This window comes from Schistocerca nitens, chromosome 2, assembly GCF_023898315.1.
Source record: "Schistocerca nitens isolate TAMUIC-IGC-003100 chromosome 2, iqSchNite1.1, whole genome shotgun sequence".
In the NCBI taxonomy this organism is placed as follows: domain Eukaryota; kingdom Metazoa; phylum Arthropoda; class Insecta; order Orthoptera; family Acrididae; genus Schistocerca; species Schistocerca nitens.
The window spans coordinates 179557461-179576540 of record NC_064615.1 but is presented as its reverse complement, the minus strand read 5'-3'; the positions used below and the strand labels follow the sequence as shown (position 1 = coordinate 179576540).

Sequence of the window (19080 nt, the reverse complement as noted above, 5' to 3'; positions counted from 1 at the left end):
CATATGTCAGTTTCCGAGACTGGAGCCACTACTTCTCAATCAAGCAGCTCCTCATTTTGCCTCACAAGGGCTCAGTGCACCCTGCTTGCCAACAGTGCTCGGCAGACCAGACGGTCAATCATCCAAGTGCTAGCCCAGCCTGACAGCGCTTAACTTCGGTGATCTGACAGGAACCAGTGTTACCACTGCGGCAAGGCATTGGCATTAATCATTCCTAACGGTTACAAAAAAACTTGTCCAAATCATTTCTTTGAAATAAAGTGTTTCATGTTACATCTTGTTGCTGTAATTATGGTAAATTTATGGCTCATTATTATTATTATTGTATGAATTACCTACCATTTAAATATTGTTTAATTAAGGTGAAGAAGTAGAGGTGCAAGATCTCCTTTTCTGGTGAATGACTTTGCTCACACAACAGCATGACTGCAGAGAGACTCTCCTGCATGATTTGCTTCGTTCCTTAGAGCTGGTAAGCACAAACTTCAGAATATATTGTATATTTTCTTTATAATTTACTGATTTATCTATATACTGAGTTTTGACCAATCACACAAGTTTAACTCCATTTATTTATACACCTGTGTTTTACACTATATCTTCTACCCAGCAATTTCTGCATTCTGTGTTCTAAATTCTTGCAACAGATACTGCATCTGCAGGGACTGTCATATGTCTAAATTGGTGTCTTCTGCTTAGATGACAAAAAATTGATATGCTTATTTCACAGAAAGATTACTGAAGTAAGTTTTCCACTGCAAAATGATCCAACAAGCAAGACAACAACACCTGTCACAATATTAAAACTTCAGTTAATATTTACAAAAAATAAGGAAGGAAACAAGCAACGAGGGCAAAAAGGATATCACTGTATTCTTTTCAGTTTAGGGAAACCCTAAAAACCTTGAACTGGCATTGCTATTAAGGAGTAATCCACTGGCTTAACCTTGGCTGCTGTGTAATTTATATTTACACAATATTCAGGTTATTCAGAAATATCTATAACAATAGCAGGATGTCCTACACATTCTTCAGCTTATAAAGAGCATGAATGTGTCCACACTACTAGATTTTGAAAAGTACTAATTTTTAGCTAACATTTAGTGACGTTACTGATATGTATAAACATTTACTTCTTGTGATAAAGAAAGTACTTTGTTTTAAGGATTTTTTCCCCAATGCACATAAAAAAGGAGTTAGAGCCAATATCAAGTGATTCTCTTTCTTTCAGTTTTGGACAGTGCAAAATTGAATGTGTGGCCTTACCTTAAAGACAATAAGCTGTCAGGATGTACAAAAACCAGTATGACCAATGAGGTTGCAATAAAAATCCATGATGATGTATTTTATGATCTAAATTTGGCTTCCTGTGATTAATTTTTGTACTTGAACTGTTCAGGAATGATCAAATGAATGCAGATTCACATCAAGTGGTGATGTTAAAAGTGAGATAGATGCTTATTCTGCACAGTTGGACAAATAGTATCTTTCTGAGGATGATAAAAAATTGGAAAGTCATTGGAACAAATATGTTGTCTCTCAAATTTTGTTTTTTATATGCCAAGCTGAATACTTTTCAAAAGTAATTCTCAAATACATAAGTACAAAAAGACTCACTGTAATGTATCTGAAAACAGCTTGTTGAACTTCATCATTAAATGAAGATCATCTGTCATCTGTGTGCCCTGCAGTAGTCAGAGCAGATAAAATCACTGGAAGCATCTGAATGGATAAGTGCACAACATCCCCCATAGAGATCAAGGCTTCACAATAGTAATCAGTTTGAAATGGGTATAGGTTGCAGTGGTGACAGAGAGATGTAGAGGCTTGCACTAAATAGACTACTGATGATAGCTTAATCAAACCACCCTGTGAGAGTAACAAACAGCCCATAACATGCAGCAAATGCTGGTCTCAAGAGAAGAATGGCAGGTTAATGAAGCAACAAAACAACTGTTCAAAGCCCACAGGAATGTACTGCCTCAAAAAGTTATTTCTATGAAGGTCATAATATCAGCTGTTGTTTACATGTATTTAATTTATTTAATTTTGCATGATTGGTCAATTTCTCTTTTAGGTTTGATACTTGCACATATGTGCTCGCTTTCAGAACTGCCATATCCACTGCCAAATAAAGATATATTATGACATGTTGGCACCTACAGCAATTAAGAATGACCTGTAAGGCTAAATTGGCCAATAGTGCAAAATTAAATAAAGTAAATACATGTAAACAACAGCTGAGGTGAAACCACGACTACATCCTTCAATAAATATATGGCTGTGGTACAGACATGAAGAAAATTATTGTTCTTTCTATGATTTTCTCTGATCTAACACAGTTCTGGATTTCTTTAAAAAACTTGAGTTTTGCTTCTCCCTTGTCATAGTTGTATGGTACATAATGGATGCCATGTAACTAAAATGTTCCAGCTAGGGAGGAGCAGGAAGAGACTGAGAAAAACAAGATTCAGAAGCTGGTTTCCTATGCTACAGTACAATACTTGATCGAGACTCTCATACTAGTGTATGTGTAATCTTCAGTCACTTATCTGAGTTTCACTCTAACACTTTCTGTTTCACACTGTCATAAATTTATCATAGAGTTGTTCAGCTCACTGACACTGATTCAGTTCAACATCTGATCACTTCATATGAATATCTTCAATATTATGTGTATTTTAGCTGTGACAAACAACATTTTTTGGACAGACTGTTTATCACTTCTTCACCAATGATGACAACAGCCTTCCCCCTGTCACCTTGAGTTAAGATGATCATCGTTTACCTCAAAACATTTCAAATACAACATATGACTACACTTGAGATAGTATGTACAAAAAGAAGTTAATTTTCTCCCATTTCCTACCCAATTATGAAAATACAGCACTATAAATATAAGGTATAACTATCTTACACTATCTTACTAATTGAACTGGCCTTCCTGTACTCAAAGACAAATCTACAGATTTCTAATGAATACATCACTATATTGTACTTATAATAATATCATGGAAAAATGAAGACAGCTAGGGTGGTGGGAGCTAGTACTAAAATTGAGCTACACATTTATCAAGCACAACATTATGTAAAATACTGATCCAAATTTAAAAGTTAGTAGACAGACTATAACTGGTATTACAGCTCACCTGGACCTCGATATTTGCTTAACTGTTGATACACTTGCTTCATTCGTTCTATGTTTATTCGACTTGCGTATTGGTGATCCACTATAGGCAAAGGAAATTCCTTCCCAATGATGCACTTTGCTGTTATCTGTACTGATTCAGGGGCTTTCCAAGGTTCATGGATGTACCGTGTTGGAAAGTTCTTCAAAATGGGCAGGTACTTCCTGTTTGCAACATGAAAAAAAATTGATTTTAGGAGATGATTCAACATTCATTTAAATACAGTCCATATGCAACTTTAACAACAAATATATGAAGATATGTTACGTCATAATCATAATATTTCAATACCTTATGAAGTCCCCATTTGGATCTGCCTTGCGACCAAACCGGACAGGACAATAACAATGGAAGAACTGCTGAAAGAAGGATGAGCAAGACAGCCACATCCACATTCCAGCATTAACAGACCAGTCAGCATCAAGCAGTAGTTCATCAAACACCTGTACAATAAGATAATTCTGTAATGCATTAAATGCTTCCAACAAGAGAATGTGGATATTACTGACCATAGAAAAATGTGTCTTGATCACAGTAAATATGTTGTATATTCCATCAATCATAGTGAGGAGATTATGAGAAAGTTGAAAACATCAGAAAAACAAAATGCAGGGTGCATATTTTATGCAAGAATTGATATATTTAGATTTACTCTTCATTCTGCAGATCCAAAGTGAAGTGTTGTTTAAGATGTGTAGGAGTCAAGCTATACCTTAACAGACAGCAGCAACTTCTGCAGACTACTGCTGTAAAGTATGCAATCAATAAATCACGATTAGTGCTTGATTTTCTAACTATGGGAATTAATTCTAGATTATTTTAGAGGTGTAAGAGCTACTTTGAAGTAAAAAACTCACTGTTCCTCTTCTTATATTACCTATCTGCTTTTTTTTATTGAATATTTAAAACAGCATTTCTGTACCCTTACAAAGAACACTATCAGCTGTCAGTATACTGGATATGTCAAGATCTGTTTAATGCCAGCATTAGAGTTAAATTAAAATTACTTCCTTGTGTTTTGATATTCTGATAAATTTTAGAAGGAAGCACTAATAATGTAATCATTTATCTTGTTATTTTAATATATGGCAATTTTCAATTTTATCCCTGACATCTGATTGCAACCTGTTTAGACTTGTACTAAAATATAAAATCCTGTTGTGAACAGTAAATAAGGGTGCATAGTCTACACAGAAATTATTTTACTCTTAGTGTTGTGGTTGTGAATTGCAACATTTCACCTTAAATTCACTCTTATTATTGATAACAAAAACCATCCTGTAGTGTATGTATTGGCATGCAAGTGTAAGAATCTCAAGGTCATTGGAGAGGCTTCTAGAAGATGTTTGGTTATCAAATTTTCACAATATTCTTACTGTACATTACCATAGAATGAATACAGTACTTTTAATAGTTTACCAAATTGTCCCAGAAGATAAGGTTTCAGACACTAATGAGTGGAAAAATGCAAATTGGGCTAGCAATTCAGTTTTTAGATCAATGCACAGCAGGCAGGACTCAGAATTTTAGCTAACTTATCCCTTTGTGGTCTCAGCTCTCTGAGACTGCAGATGTGTGTGCAAGTTGTGTATATATATATATATATATATATATATATCTATATATCTGTGTGTGTGTGTGTGTGTGTGTGTGTGTGTGTGTGTGTACTTGCGTCTACTGCTGACGAAGGCCTTAATGGCCGAAAGCTTTAACTGTGTGACTCTTTTTATTGTGCCTATTGTGACAGCATCTTCGCTATATGGTGAGTAACAACTTTCCTTCTCTGGTATTGTTACATTCCATCCTGGATTTTCCATTGCTTGATTTATCCCTTTGTTTGTGCCATCTCAGACAAATAACATCTGCCTCTCCCTCTTTTCATTTATTTCAAGGCAAATGAAAATGAGATGTCAACAGAGATAAAATTGCTATTGTGTGCACCTAACTGATAATAAAGAATTCTTGACAAGAAAAATAAAGACAAGAATGTTACATATGTCGCAGCTATGAGAGATATCATATATTAAAAGGCTTAGGAACTTTACATATGGAGCCTCATCTAGTGTATGCCTATTGATGTTTATTTCTTGAACCAGTAAATTTATTTATTTTTTAACTGAATAATATGTGCCCTCAACAAACAAAATATTTTTTTCAGAATCCTCTGATATCCCAGATAAGTCATTTACATATGTCAAGAACAGGAGTGGACCAAGCACCAAAGGTTACAGTGATGGTATCATATGTTAATGTGAAGCTTCATTTTCCCTTGTTAAGATACGATTCTGTCCAGAGTTTCAGGAAATGTACATCAATTCATCAACTAGTTTCAAAGCAAAACTCAAGGGTGGCACAACCAAGTTAACACAATATTTTAATTCTTTAACTGAAATACTATCATAGCCAGAAGAAAGACTCCTTTTGAGTAACCTAATGATTTTTGTGATGTCTTTTACAATTGATTTGGTAAAACTGATGTCTACTGGTGAAATATGCAATGCCTGTCAAAGTAATTCCAATGAAACTGCTTTCAGTGGTGCCTTTTTTGTCCCTGTGTTCTCATCTGTTGGCGGGAAGAATTTATTGAATTTAATGACCAATTAGATATTACATGAATGAAACAGCACTGACTTATTAAGTAATTCATTAAGAAATTCAGTGAAAATGTGAGGTTTATCTCACATTCTAAACAATTTTTCCTCTATAAATCCAATTTTTATGCCCTCTTTTTCTCCCAGAACTGAACATCAGTTATAACAACTACTGTTTTGAAATACATACCTTCATGCCTTCTTCCCATGAAATCCACAAATCTCCTCGTGTAAGGAAACACGCCACAGCATGCCTGGCTAAATAATGTATCCAACCTTCTTCACGCAACTGTATCATTATAGCATCAATCCACGGATAACCTGTTTGGCCCTGAAATATTAAGTAATAATTATTTCACAAAAGTGTAACAATGATGTGATGTTAACTTATTTTGCAACATTATTTTGTAGCACATGACAAAATATTTTTGCTTGCAGTTTTTCCAATAATGTGTCATCCTGGATAGAATATAAGCAATCTGAACTGTAGCCTACAGTGAAAGAGCACAAAATAAGATGGTCATAGTCTTTAAGCATTTCTTCACTTTGATCTGAATACACACACACAAACACACACACACAAGTATGATACAAAGTAGGCCTACCAGAATTCTACATCATGAATTTCCATTTCATCTGACAGGGCAGTCAATTACAAATTAAAAACTTTAGTTCAGCAGAAATAACTTATGACTGTTTTTAAAAAGGATTTCATTTTTCTCCAGTTTTATGTAGTCAGGCAGGTTGCCGTAAATTGTATTTCACTATAGGACACTTCTTTTAACAGGAAGATATTTTGTATTTTGTGTTATGGTCTGGGAGATGTGAATGTATTTCATCAGCTTCAGGATTCATGATTGTGATCAGAGATGTTTTGTTAAGAAACATGAGAAGTTCCTGCATATTCTCTTACAATGGATATTAATACATATTGTTATATAAGCAGTCCCCACAAACCATCAACAATGGTGACGTGGGATGACTTGTGTGCCTCTGCGATACAGATAGCTATAGAACAGGTGCAACCAAGTATGATGAGTATTTGTTTGTAGCCATTATAAACAGTAACTATCAAAATTTGTAAACAAATTTATAAATACTTTTTAGTTTGTATATTATATTTTGCTTCAATGGTGCAATGATGTTTAATGACATTTGTAAATCATGTATTGCTTGTAAATTCCTAAATTCCTTGATATTTCACTGTTTATATTGGTGCAGTGGCTACATTAATTTTAATAAAGATGCTTCTCCCAATCCCTGATATGTCCCCTTCTCCTCATACCCGCTCATGAGTATGCATTTTTTTTAATGTTATTGGTCCTTACTCTTATGAATTCTACTATGATGCTCCTGCCCTCCCCCTCCTGTTCTCCTTTCATCCCCTTCCCCACTGCCCATCAAATGAAATATACAATTTATGAGGGATAACCAGAAAGTAAGGTTACAAGGCCCTTTGCTCTACCAGGGAATTGAATTTTTCATAGTTGGTGCCACTGTTGTGTATGGTAGAGTACACTGAAATGAATGTATATAAGGGTCATCAAGAGCGTTCTGATTCTCACTGTGGTGATGGTTAAAAATGAGTGCTTTCATTCTGTCTCCCACCAAATGCTAAGTGTGTTCTATAATATGCTACTTGAATGCGAAGTGCATGAATGCCACGGTGATTCGTCACAATTTTGTGTCAGTGAATGGGGAGGGTATTATGTCATGGCAACATGTGACCAAATGGGTACAGCATTTCACTTTCTTGGAAGAACAGAAATTCATGATGAAGAGAGAAGTAGATGCCCAACCATGGTGAATAATGAACTGGTGCAAAATGTGAAAAGCATATTTGTTTTGATCACCACATGATCACTGATGACCTGCATGAACTGTATCCTGAAGTTTCTTGAACCATTTCTCATGGAATCATGATTGATCAACTAGAATATCATGAGCTCTGTGAGCGATGAGTTCCGAACATGCTTACTGCAGAACACAAAGTCTAGGATGCGCGTGAGAGTTTCTTGGTCATTTTGCAAGTGACAACGAGACTTTTCTCAGCTCCATAGTGATGTGAGATGAAACATGAGTTCACTAACATATCTCAGAGAACAAGCAGCAATCAAAGCAGTGGTGCTACACTCAACCCCCTTCAACAAAAAAACTTCAGAAGTCAGCAATCAGTTCAAAAAGTAATGGCTACCATTCTCTGGGACAGAAAAGGGGTTCTGCATGTCAAATTCTTCCCAAGAGGTGAAACAGTCAACTCTGCATGATATGGTGAGACCTTTAAGAAACTCTGCAGAGCCATACAGAAAAAACAGTGTGAAATGCTGATAAGGGAGTCTGCCTCCTTCATCAAAATGCTAGGCAGCCTTCCAGTCAAGCAACTTAAGAGTTGCTGATTTCATTTCATTGAAATCTTTTAAACCACTCCAATCACAGTCCTGATCTTGCACCTAGCAACTATCATTTATTTCCTAAATGGAAGGAATATGTGGGTGGAAAATACTTTTCCCACAATGAGGAGGTGCAAATCAAAGTAGAGCTGATGGGAGATATTTACAAAGCAGGAAATAAGAAGCTCATCCTGCAGTTGGCAAAAAGCATGAATGGTGATTATGTGAAAATATGATGTAATACCTATGCTACTGCTCCAATATGTTTCATTGAAATATATGCATTTGTGTACATGTGAAAAATCTTGGAACACTACTTTCCCTATATCCCTTGTATAATTGTATTTTTATAGGTACAATTTGAATTATTGCATTTAATTTTACATATAGGTCTCTATCCATATTTTCTTTATAATTTTCAAGTACTGTTTTGGTATCAATTTGCTCAGTTATCTCTATGAATGTTTTTAACACCACTGCTATCATACAACCAGGCCCTCTTCTGGCATGTTTTGATAGTTATCCTTTGTAACAGTGACTCATCATTAGTTGAGCAGCTGATGGCGAGGGCATACAAATGTGATGCCATACTTTGTATGAAGACATTTTGTATGATATGTGTTTTTACTTTAAAGGTTTTTGTAACATCTGTACTCTTAATGGTTATTGAATCGCAGGCTTGTGCTTTCATGAATTTGTATTTTACTTAGCTGGCATTTTAAAGATGGTCTACGCCCAAAGCATATCAAATATTGTTTGTTGAACAACAAGTGAACTGTTCATTTCCAGCAACCCATTCAGCAGCAATATAGGAAGTGCTCTGAAGTTGTGTATGCTCATTACCAATTTGGAAGAAAAAACATTTTATTGATAAAAGGTAAGTTTTATTTCTTTGTAAATATTAAATTATGTTTTGATCACCTTTAGATAGAGTTTCAGCACTTGGCTCAAAAACCAAAGAAAGCAGATGCAAAAGAATGCTGCATTGTGCAGTGAGAAAATTCAGGGTTGTACACCAAGCACTTTCAAGTGTGGAAACAATGCAAAAAGTGTCTTACTTCATAATTACTATTGATAACTTACAGTTCATGTTGGCAGCTGAAATTTTGTAGAGAGCAATTTTGCAAGGTAGTTAACAGTGGGAAAGAAATCGAATAGGTTGGCATGACACGTCTGACCATACTCTTGTGAGGTTACCCATAGGTTTAGTCATTCGTGAAGTTTGCCAGTGCAGAAAAAACATGGTAACCTATCTAATTGTCCATGAGATAATTAGTACTTTTAATCATTTAGCCAGGCTTCTTGTAATCTTGATCTCACTCAACATATTCTGCATTCTGCTTAGCCATGCTTTTTCACCTATAAGCCACAGGAAATTTATGATTTTACTCCCTACTAAGACCCCTCATAAGATCTATAAGCACAGCATATTGTAGGTACTTTCAGGGTACAAAGTCATTCACAAATGGGCTCAAATTTGCAGATGATAAATATGATAACATATTAATCTAAAGAAGGTGTGGTACCACACATTTGGAAAGAAAGTCCAATGTAGATTTACAAATGTACAGAAAGGCAAATAAATAGTAAAACAATGCTTACTGTGGCCCACTTGGCAAGTGCTTCTGGATTCCTGTCCCATGGAATTTGTACACATATTGGGTTTCCATACATTTTATCAAAATATGGATTTTTTGTTGCTGCACAGTAAAAAAATTCCCGCCATAACAGCTGTCCATGTAAAGAAAGAGGCGGGCATGCCTTTTTTATCTGGAACACATTGAATAAATAATAACATCTGTGAGAAAATATTTAAAAAGTTATGAAAGAATGCACACTGAAACAACTATCCAATTTTTTGCACAATTGTTATAAAAACTATTTTGCATTTGACTCTGAAACACCATTAAACTGGAAAAATGTTAATATTGTACCTGAGTTCACATTTAATTATCAGCTAATGTGTCAGTTAGCTAATGGTTAAAACAATTTCTCAGTTCAAATCATATATAATATGTCACAAACACTGTCAATTGAGCCCTGATTAAGCAATTAGAATAAAAAAGCCCTACTCAGAAGCTATAACCAATGTCTAAGAAACAACAAATAATAACTGTAGAAATTGTAACTACCACTATGTGCTTACCTTTTTGTAAAGATCAGTAAGCTGGTAATAGAAAAGCCTCGTAGACAAACATCCAAATCTTAAATACGGACTGAGACCTGTCTGACTGGCAAGCAATGACTGTGATGTCATTCTTGGTCTTCCAAAGGATGCCACCCATGCCTTTCTTTCGAGGTGCCTTTCCAGCCTCGCAAGTGCCTCAGATTCTCCTCCCTGCCACACAGGAGGCATCAAGCCATCAGTATCAAAACCTAATATAGAAAAAAAGAAATAATTAATAGTGTAAAATACATTATTATGACAAACAATATAAAATCCAGGATGGATTACTGATGATATTATGAAAAGTACAGATTGTTGCTCACCATATAGTGGAGATGTTGAGGAGAAAGGAAAGAGGAGAAGGAGATTAGTGTTTAATGCGCCATTGACAATGAGGCCATAAGAGATGGAGCACAAGCTCAGATTAGGGAAGGATCGAGAAGGAAAGCAGCTGTGCCCTTTTGAAGGAACCATCCTGGAAATTGCCTTAAGTGGTTTAGGGAAATCATGGAAAACCTAAATCAGGATGGCTGGATGCAGGTTTGAACTACTGTCCTCCCAAATTCAAGTCCAATGTGCTAGCCACTGCGCTGCCCTGCTTGGTGAGGTGTTGAGTCACAGACAGGTGCAACAAAAAGACTGCCAAACATGTGATCTTTTGTCCAAAAGTAATTCTTCTAAAATAGACAAAACACACACACACACACACACACACACACATGCATGTTGCCTTCTTTACAAGAAGGCCTTTTTGGCCAAAAGTTCACTTGTTTTTGTTGTGCCTGCCTGTAACTCAACATCTCCACTAAATTACTATAATAAATATAAAATTTACATTGTACCTTCAAGTTTCCAACTGGGAAACAAAAACAGTTCTTGCATTTAAATGAGTACTGTAACACCACTTTGTATCATAGCAGATTTCGTAAGTTTTCTAAAAATGATGTGTGATATCTGCATGGAATAATTTTCCCACAATGCACAATAAATTTAATGCTCAAAGTGACTAATTAATGTCCATTATATTTCATGAATACTAACTTCTAATGGAATCATTCATGTTTCCTCTACCAACCTCCCAACAAAGAAGTGAATAAGAATAAATAAAACAAAAAAAGAGTAATACATCAAATCAATAAGCAAGAAATTCCATGTTGAAATACTGTCCTCTCCCTCTTTTTCCATGGTTTCCCAGCAGTCCCAAGATGTACCAAGGCTACTATAAACTGGCGATGGAAAACATAGGGTTATCCACAAACTGCTCTGTACACCAAATCTAGAAAACATTTTGAAAAAATATAACCACAAATGGGGAATGACCCTCAAATAAAGAACACCTTTAACTGTCAGTCAGCAGTGATAAAACTCCCATGTGGCACTATGTTGCTGAAAAATCTGTGGAACTAAATTCCCAGTTGGCCACACTTACCCACAGTTGAGTCAAGATTGCTGCACACTCATCACTTGTAAAGGGTAAACCATAGTACTGAACAAGTATAGTCATTGTTATTCCATCCTAATCCATCCCTCAGGAAGGAAGGATTATCCCAGGTATAAAAAGGAGGAAAGGGGAGGGGGGGCGTGCCACCCCTTTTAACAGAGTAATGGTCTTCTACTCCTACCAGCTCACTCCTCAAATCTAGAGGCCAGGCAAGGGAGCTGTTCACTTTGTCTTGACACTATAAAGAGAGAAGCAGAATGGAGTCACGGGCAAGGAAACAGTGACACTTCCACCATTTGGGGTCTCATGACCCAGAACTACTTACTTGCACATCTCCATCCGTACTTGTAGGTACCATTCCTCAAGGTAAGTGCGTCTCCGTATTCACTGCCATGATTCACTGTCATAGAGTCCCATGCAATAGCCCGAAGCTACTACAAAATCCTCAGAAACAGGTCTACAACATCTTAAATTCTTTTGACAATGCTTACTCTAGAAAATATACGGGGTGACTTCTTAACAATATTGTGTAAAGGATCGACTGCTACTCACCATAATGATGACACACTGAGCTGCAGACAGGTACACCAAAAGGACTGTTACACATTGAGCTTTCAGCCAAAGCCTTCTTCAGAAAGGGAAACACATACACATTCACACAAACAAGCACACCTCATGCAGATATGACTGATGTCTCTGGCCGCTTCAGACAGATCCGCCCCGAGTGGCCAGAAGTAGTGGTTATGCAGGCATGCGATGTGCTTACTTGTGGTTTGCTTTCCGGAGAAGGCTTTGGCCGAAAGCTCAGTGTCTAACAGTCTTTTTGTTGTGACTATCTGCAACTTAACATGTCATCTTTAGGGTGAGTAGCAATCTATCCATTTCATAATATTGTTGATATTCCTTTCCAGGGTGACTTTTTGATGCGTACAGGAGTGTCACTTGTAGAAGTGCACTTAATTTGCAAAGTTTTTTGTTTATAGGAACAACCTTCAGAAACTGCCTGTGGTCACATCAGGCACCAGGGTGATGTTACTGTAACAAGCAGCTGTGTAGGACACTTCTTGGATGAGTTGACAATATGTAACAAATACACATAAGGAAAAGTATGCCACATTCATTCATGGCACTCAGAAAGTAGTTCTTCTGGCTGTGTCATGCAGTAATAAAAGTTTCCACAGTAGTGACACTCTTCCACTTGGATCACTACTGAAAGTTTTCTTGTATCATGCAACCAATGTGGTTCATTTACATGAATGAGCTTCACGAACTCTTTATATTATGCTCATTTTAGAAACAAAATATTTAGTTTTCCATTGATCCAACTTGTTGCTTTCAAGCTACAGAAAAACAACAAATGTAAATGTTAGTGTTTGTGAACTGCGGTATATAATTTTTCAATTCCTTTCAGCATTATCTGTATGGAATTAAATTTTCCTTAACACATTCCAAAGTTACCCTGTATATTTGCTTGTCTAGCCATGTTGAAGATTCCAGTTGATTTCACAATATTTTGATATCTGATTTAGTTGTCTTCATCACACAATGAGAGCAATTGCTTTAGAATTTCCTACTGCTCAACTCCAAGCACTCTCGTAGAAACTGAGGTACTGAGCATGGTTAATTAATTAATTCATTCATCCATTTGTCCATACTTCATGTTCCATACATCACTTCATGAAAGAGAATCTTCATAGGTGTGAAATGGACCAGCTTATACACTATCGAAGACAAATTGTTTTTAAAGATGGCATTAATAATTAACTGTTGTTAAACTCCCATAAATTAGTTGTGCACATAACAAATTGTTAAAAAATGGTTGCTTCTGTCTCAATTAGTTTCATTAAAAAGCTTCTGCTTATAACTTATCATTTGCATACAACAGTTATCAACATTTGTAGCAACAGAAATTTGTTTACAGTGAATATTGCTACTTGTCATGCAATGAACAGCAGTATTACATCCTAAGACCACACTTGCAGTACCTGATAAACCTGACTAGGTCAGTCGTAGAAAGATTCTGCACAACAATGTAATTGTTTTACTTCACATCTTGAAACTATCTGTAGTCCATTAAAGGCATTAGTCTGGAATCTTAATCTCAGCAGTTAGTCCTTGTTTGGAACATTGAGATGAGGGATATCATGTTTGGAACATGATATCCCTCATCTCAATGACTGCTTCACAGCCTGTGCCATATGGATCCTTCCCACCAACACCAGCTTTTCTAAATTGCACAGGTGGGAACTTTCCCTGCAATACATCCTACATTCCCGTAACCCTCCTGGCCTCAACCTTCATTAGTCACTGTCCTCACCCATCCAGCCCCCTCTCTGTTCCCATTCCAGAACTACACAGCCGTCATTTCACCGCCACACCCAGTCTTTTAATTTCTTTTTATTTCTCTCCTTTCCGCTACTTACCACCTCCCTCCTCCACACATTCTCTCCTGCCCTCCATCTAAACTGCAACACTTCACTGTCTGCTACTCCCACCATACTATCCCTCCCCCTCCCCGCCCCAGCCTCCTCCTAACCCCTACCCATTCGCCACTTCCATCATGCACTGGTGCTGCTGCTCGCAGTGTGGTTTCAGCTCTCTGAGACTGCAGACGTGTGTGAAAGTTGCGTTTGCATGAGTGTCTGTGTGTGCGTATGTGTATGTGTGTCTACAGCTGACAAAGGCCTTTATGGTTGAAAGCTACAATTGTGTGAATCTTTTTGTTGTGCCTGTCGCAACTCAGCATCTCCGCTATATGGTGATTAGCAACTTTCCTTCTCTGGTACTGGTTCAATAATGTTTTTGATTTGTGTGCCAGTCAGTAATGTCCAAGTTATTTCCCTGCAGTGCTCTTCTTTGTTGCATATGTTGTCAATATTCAATCCTTGCTTTCATAATGAATAGTTCATTAATAGGGATAGTAACAGTTTTACATGACTGAAAATCTAGCAAACCATTCATGCATCATCATCCAAACATTCCAACACAAAGCACAAACTAACACATGAAAAATGCAAAGGCCTCAAATACATGTTTGAACATTAAAAACACCACACACATATTCTATAATATTCTTAACTAGAAATGTAAAAGAGGTCTGAACAAAAAAAGTTTTACTGGCATTCAACATACGAGGAGATCGAAAAGATAAGTCTCTTTTTTATCAGTTTATGGATGACTAAGTTGAGACAATGGGAAGAAGAAATACTGGGGCTACCACATGCCCCGCCCCCCGCCCCCCTTTCCGTGCATACACACACACACGCACGCACGCACACACACACACACACACACACACACACACACGTAAAAGATTTTATATATATATATATATATATATATATATATATATATATATATATATATATATCCATTGATCAGTGCCTTCATTATAACTTGCATGCCAATTCTGCAGAGTAAAGAAAAAAACACATTTAAGGTACTTAGCCAATTTACTGTAACAATTAAAACTTTAATAACAATGTTACCTAATTCCTCTAAGGTAGGAACACCAAATCGTTCGTCATGGTCATCAGAAATAGGGGTAAATTTATCTTTCACACATGCTGGTGTGATACTGGGTTCAGCTGGAGGTGGTGAGTCCATGGAAGCCACTATATTTTGAAACTGGTGGTAAGTTAAAGGTGCTTTCCCTCCATTTTTTTCAATGATCCTGTAAAAACATATATTACATCAATCCACAAGTGCAAAAAAGGGATTTTACTTTAACACAATGTTTCTGGTAAGGTGATAAACCAGAATTTGAAATGATTCCAAAAGTGGGCAATCCTGGGAGCAGAAGAAAGGTGATGGTGCTTCAGAACTGATGGCAGCTAGAACATAAGAAAAACTAGAACTGACGTGGAGCTTGTAGAAAGTTGTTCTTCCCAGAAATGGAACAGGGAAGGGGGAAAATGATAGTGGTAGTGGATGTATTCTCCATCACACCCTGTAAGTTGGCTTGAGGAGTATAGAGGTACATGTAAAATATTATATACAAGATGATATACAGACTGTAATATCCCCTGTAGCATTGTAGTTGTAAGAAGATTTATAGAGAGAAGTAAAGTGAAAATGGAGCTGAAAAGGGTGGGGGGGGGGGGAGAAGAGTACAAGAGAAGATTAGACAGGGGGTAATAAGAATAGGGGCACCATTCTGGGTGAGGAGGAAGATCTGTTATTTTCTTAAGAAAGACGCAAGGGGTAAAGATCTAAGTGGCAGAACAGTAGAGTAAAGCGATAGCAAAATGTAAATTGCAGTGCTGCAACAATGAACACAGCTGGAACAATGTAGCCACACAGGTCTGTGTGTGTGTGTGTGTTTGGTACCAGTTAGTTCTGAAGAAGGACGTCATCCGAAAGCTTAGCAATATTTTCAGTCTTGCTTATGTCTCTATCGACTACCAAGTGCCTGAACTACACAGTGAGTTGCTTAACTTTACTCCTTACATTACTTAAGTGAATCAAATTATAGATAAGGAATGCTTGGAAGAAAGAGGTATGTTAGAAGCTGAGAGAGACCAGTAAATTAATGCAGTCATATTAGTGGTGATAATTTCTACAGATTTTGCCAAGGTAGAGATGGAAAGTTAATTTCTGCAGATGTTGTCAAACTGGAGATAACTTCATTTTATCATCTACATTTTGTAAGTTTCTCTGAAGTTCTGAAGCAAATATTTAACTACTCTTATTACACAAGAATCAGTCTATCACTTTTGTATGTCATTAATTCCATTAGCACATTGAAATACAGTATGCAAAACAATGAAAAGAATGTAGTCTTAAGCTGGTTCACAGTGAGGTAACTGAGAACAGTGGAAAATAGATAACTTGTATGAAAGCAATGAGAAGCACAAGGTAGTAGGATGACACGTAAGGTCAGTACCAGTATGGAAGGCAAACTGGGCAGAAACAGAAAGGAAGGAAGTGTTAAATGGAATTTAGTATTTGTCTAAAAAACTGTTTTCACTTGCTGGAATGATCACTTGGATCAGGCTTTTGAAGGGACAGTCATACTTTCAGCATCTGTTTTTCATTTCTCTGCTCTCCTGTTATGTGCTTTCATAGATATACAAATCTTTCTTCACTGCAGGACATTACACCTTTTCTCCTTTCTCTGTATCTTGTAAAGAGTTCTTCATTTTTATAATGCATTTTAACTGCATTTTTCTTTCAGTTTTAATACTTTTTAATCATTAACATTTCAAATGGAGTTGCCTATGATCCAACAATTATATAATTCAGCCATAAATGATATGACTCTGCCTAATGCTCATTTTTTGTGCATATGGCTTTCTCAGATACATTCATGAGCTTCATAGATCAACATAAAAACTCCACACTCTTCTCTATGTAATAGCTTAGATCTATTAATTTCCTATTATCTTCCTGCTGCTTACATGAGATGTATTAATGTGGAAATGTAACAGTGACTGATTGTGTTGGATGCTTGAGAATTCTTTTCTATAAGTGGCATGAAAAATTTTCAATATCGAAACCGCAAAGCAAAAAAGCTCTACATAGACAAAGTAACATGATCAAAAGGCACCAAAATGACAGAGGGGAAAGTATTGGTCGTTACACAGGATATCAGTGACAGATACATAGCAAAGTACTTTGTAAACTGTTTACCAAGAAATGCAAGAAGCTGGCACAAAGGATTCAAAAATGGAATGAATGGATGAAGTACCAGCCTGAAATGAAATAGTGAATGAGCAGACTCAGACTTCCGTTATTTACTCGCAAAGCTGAAAAATTATTGAAAGCCTAGTAAATAAAATATAAAATCACTGCATCATTATTTCATGGGTACCTTATTATGTTTAATGCTTAAGTCTAAATAAATTACAAAGCATAGTAGTATTGCATATCTATGACAGTCTTGACTTGAGCAATTCATATTTATCACATTCTGTAGACTCCGTTGTGAAGGCAAATGTTAGGGATGTTGGAATGAGTTAAGGTACACACTAGCTGCAGACCTCTCTTCCAAAAGTTGCTCATCCTACCCCTTGGCAGCCTGTATATACTAGAACTATGCAAATTGGTAAAAAGTAATATTGCAACATTTAATAAAAATGTAAATGTACATGACTACGGTACTAGACAGAAAATGAAACTCCATGTTAAAGGAATGCGCACCTCTGCCTTTAAAAACTCTCCCTTCAACAAAGGTATTAAAATATACAATAGCCTGCCATCAGAAATAAAAAAACAGTAAGTCCCTGACTGTATTTAATAAAAAATTAAAATCATTCCCACTTGATCATTGTTTCTACAGTGCAAGTGAATTTCTGCTCCACATGGGTGGAAAGAAACATAAACAAATTGCAGCAAAGAATTTTGTCAAGAGTAAAACATTAATGCAAGTATGTGCAAAAATCTTGCATCTATATCATCTGCTACTAAGCAAATTAAGTGCAGAAAGAATATCCAACCAGGTACTGTTGTGTATATGTGTGAGAGGAATACAGCACTAAAATACAAATGTGTAACTGAGTATGTAATTTGTGTATTCATAAATTTGTGTGTTCATAACTTCTCAGAAAATATGTATGTAAGCTCATGTTTGTGTAAACTTTCGGCATATTACTTCATGCCAGCAAATTATCATAATGTCCAACATCAAATGTATGTTTATGCATCACCATGTGCATGTCATGCACAGTATTGATTCAGAGGGCAATAAATATATAAATAAATAGAGAAACATGCATAAAATAACACTTAGCTACTGTTAAGAATAATCAAAGTTTTTCTACTTTTGCTTAGAAGGCTACAAATGATCATCTTATACAATTACCAAAAAGACCATTACTGTGAAAAAATCTAATTTTAAGAGAAATTTTGTCAGTTTATCTTAGAAGTTTCGACAATAATCCCAAATATTAGGCACAGTGACAGAAAAATCAGTAGCACCAAAGAACAAAATATAATAACTGAAACAACTCTGACAACTAAATTAATGAATCACAAAATTTACTCACGTATCAAGACTGTACAGTGTGTGTGAAGCTATGGAAATTACTGAGATTCCCATTTCTCTGCACATTGCCATTATGTTCTGATCACGCACCTTTCCAAATGGTTCAGGATCTTCCTCAAAGGTCAAGTTTGTTGTCCCCCATTCCTGCTAAAAAGATCAGCATCTCTGTTTTATTCATCCTTCACATCAAGAAAAATTTTCATCTTCATTAAATTTTTGTGGAATACTGACCACTAATAAATCACATTAAAACACCAGGTCACTCACTATATATTGTAATCATCACTAATTCTAATTGTGAGGTAAATCTTTGTTTCT

The 19080-nt window shown here is 36.2% G+C and overlaps 1 protein-coding gene across 9 annotated transcripts in view; it reads right to left on the bottom strand.

The window, feature by feature from the left end:
• LOC126235854 (cryptochrome-1-like) overlaps positions 1–19080 on the bottom strand; it is a 460492-nt gene that overhangs the window by 310726 nt on the left and 130686 nt on the right. For 8 of the 9 annotated variants that reach the window (XR_007544820.1, XR_007544823.1, XR_007544822.1 and 5 more), the window contains exons 3-9: positions 18764–18909; positions 15266–15450; positions 10316–10545; positions 9772–9939; positions 5970–6110; positions 3480–3631; positions 3150–3352 (exon numbers count right to left, since the gene is read on the bottom strand). Coding sequence is in view for 5 of the 9 variants with exons in the window: in XM_049944722.1 (XP_049800679.1) it covers positions 3150–3352; positions 3480–3631; positions 5970–6110; positions 9772–9939; positions 10316–10545; positions 15266–15450; positions 18764–18909 (1225 nt within the window). In the remaining 4 variants the exon portion in view is untranslated. The remainder of the gene's footprint in view (positions 1–3149; positions 3353–3479; positions 3632–5969; positions 6111–9771; positions 9940–10315; positions 10546–15265; positions 15451–18763; positions 18910–19080) is intronic. The other variant, XM_049944723.1, reaches the window with a different exon arrangement.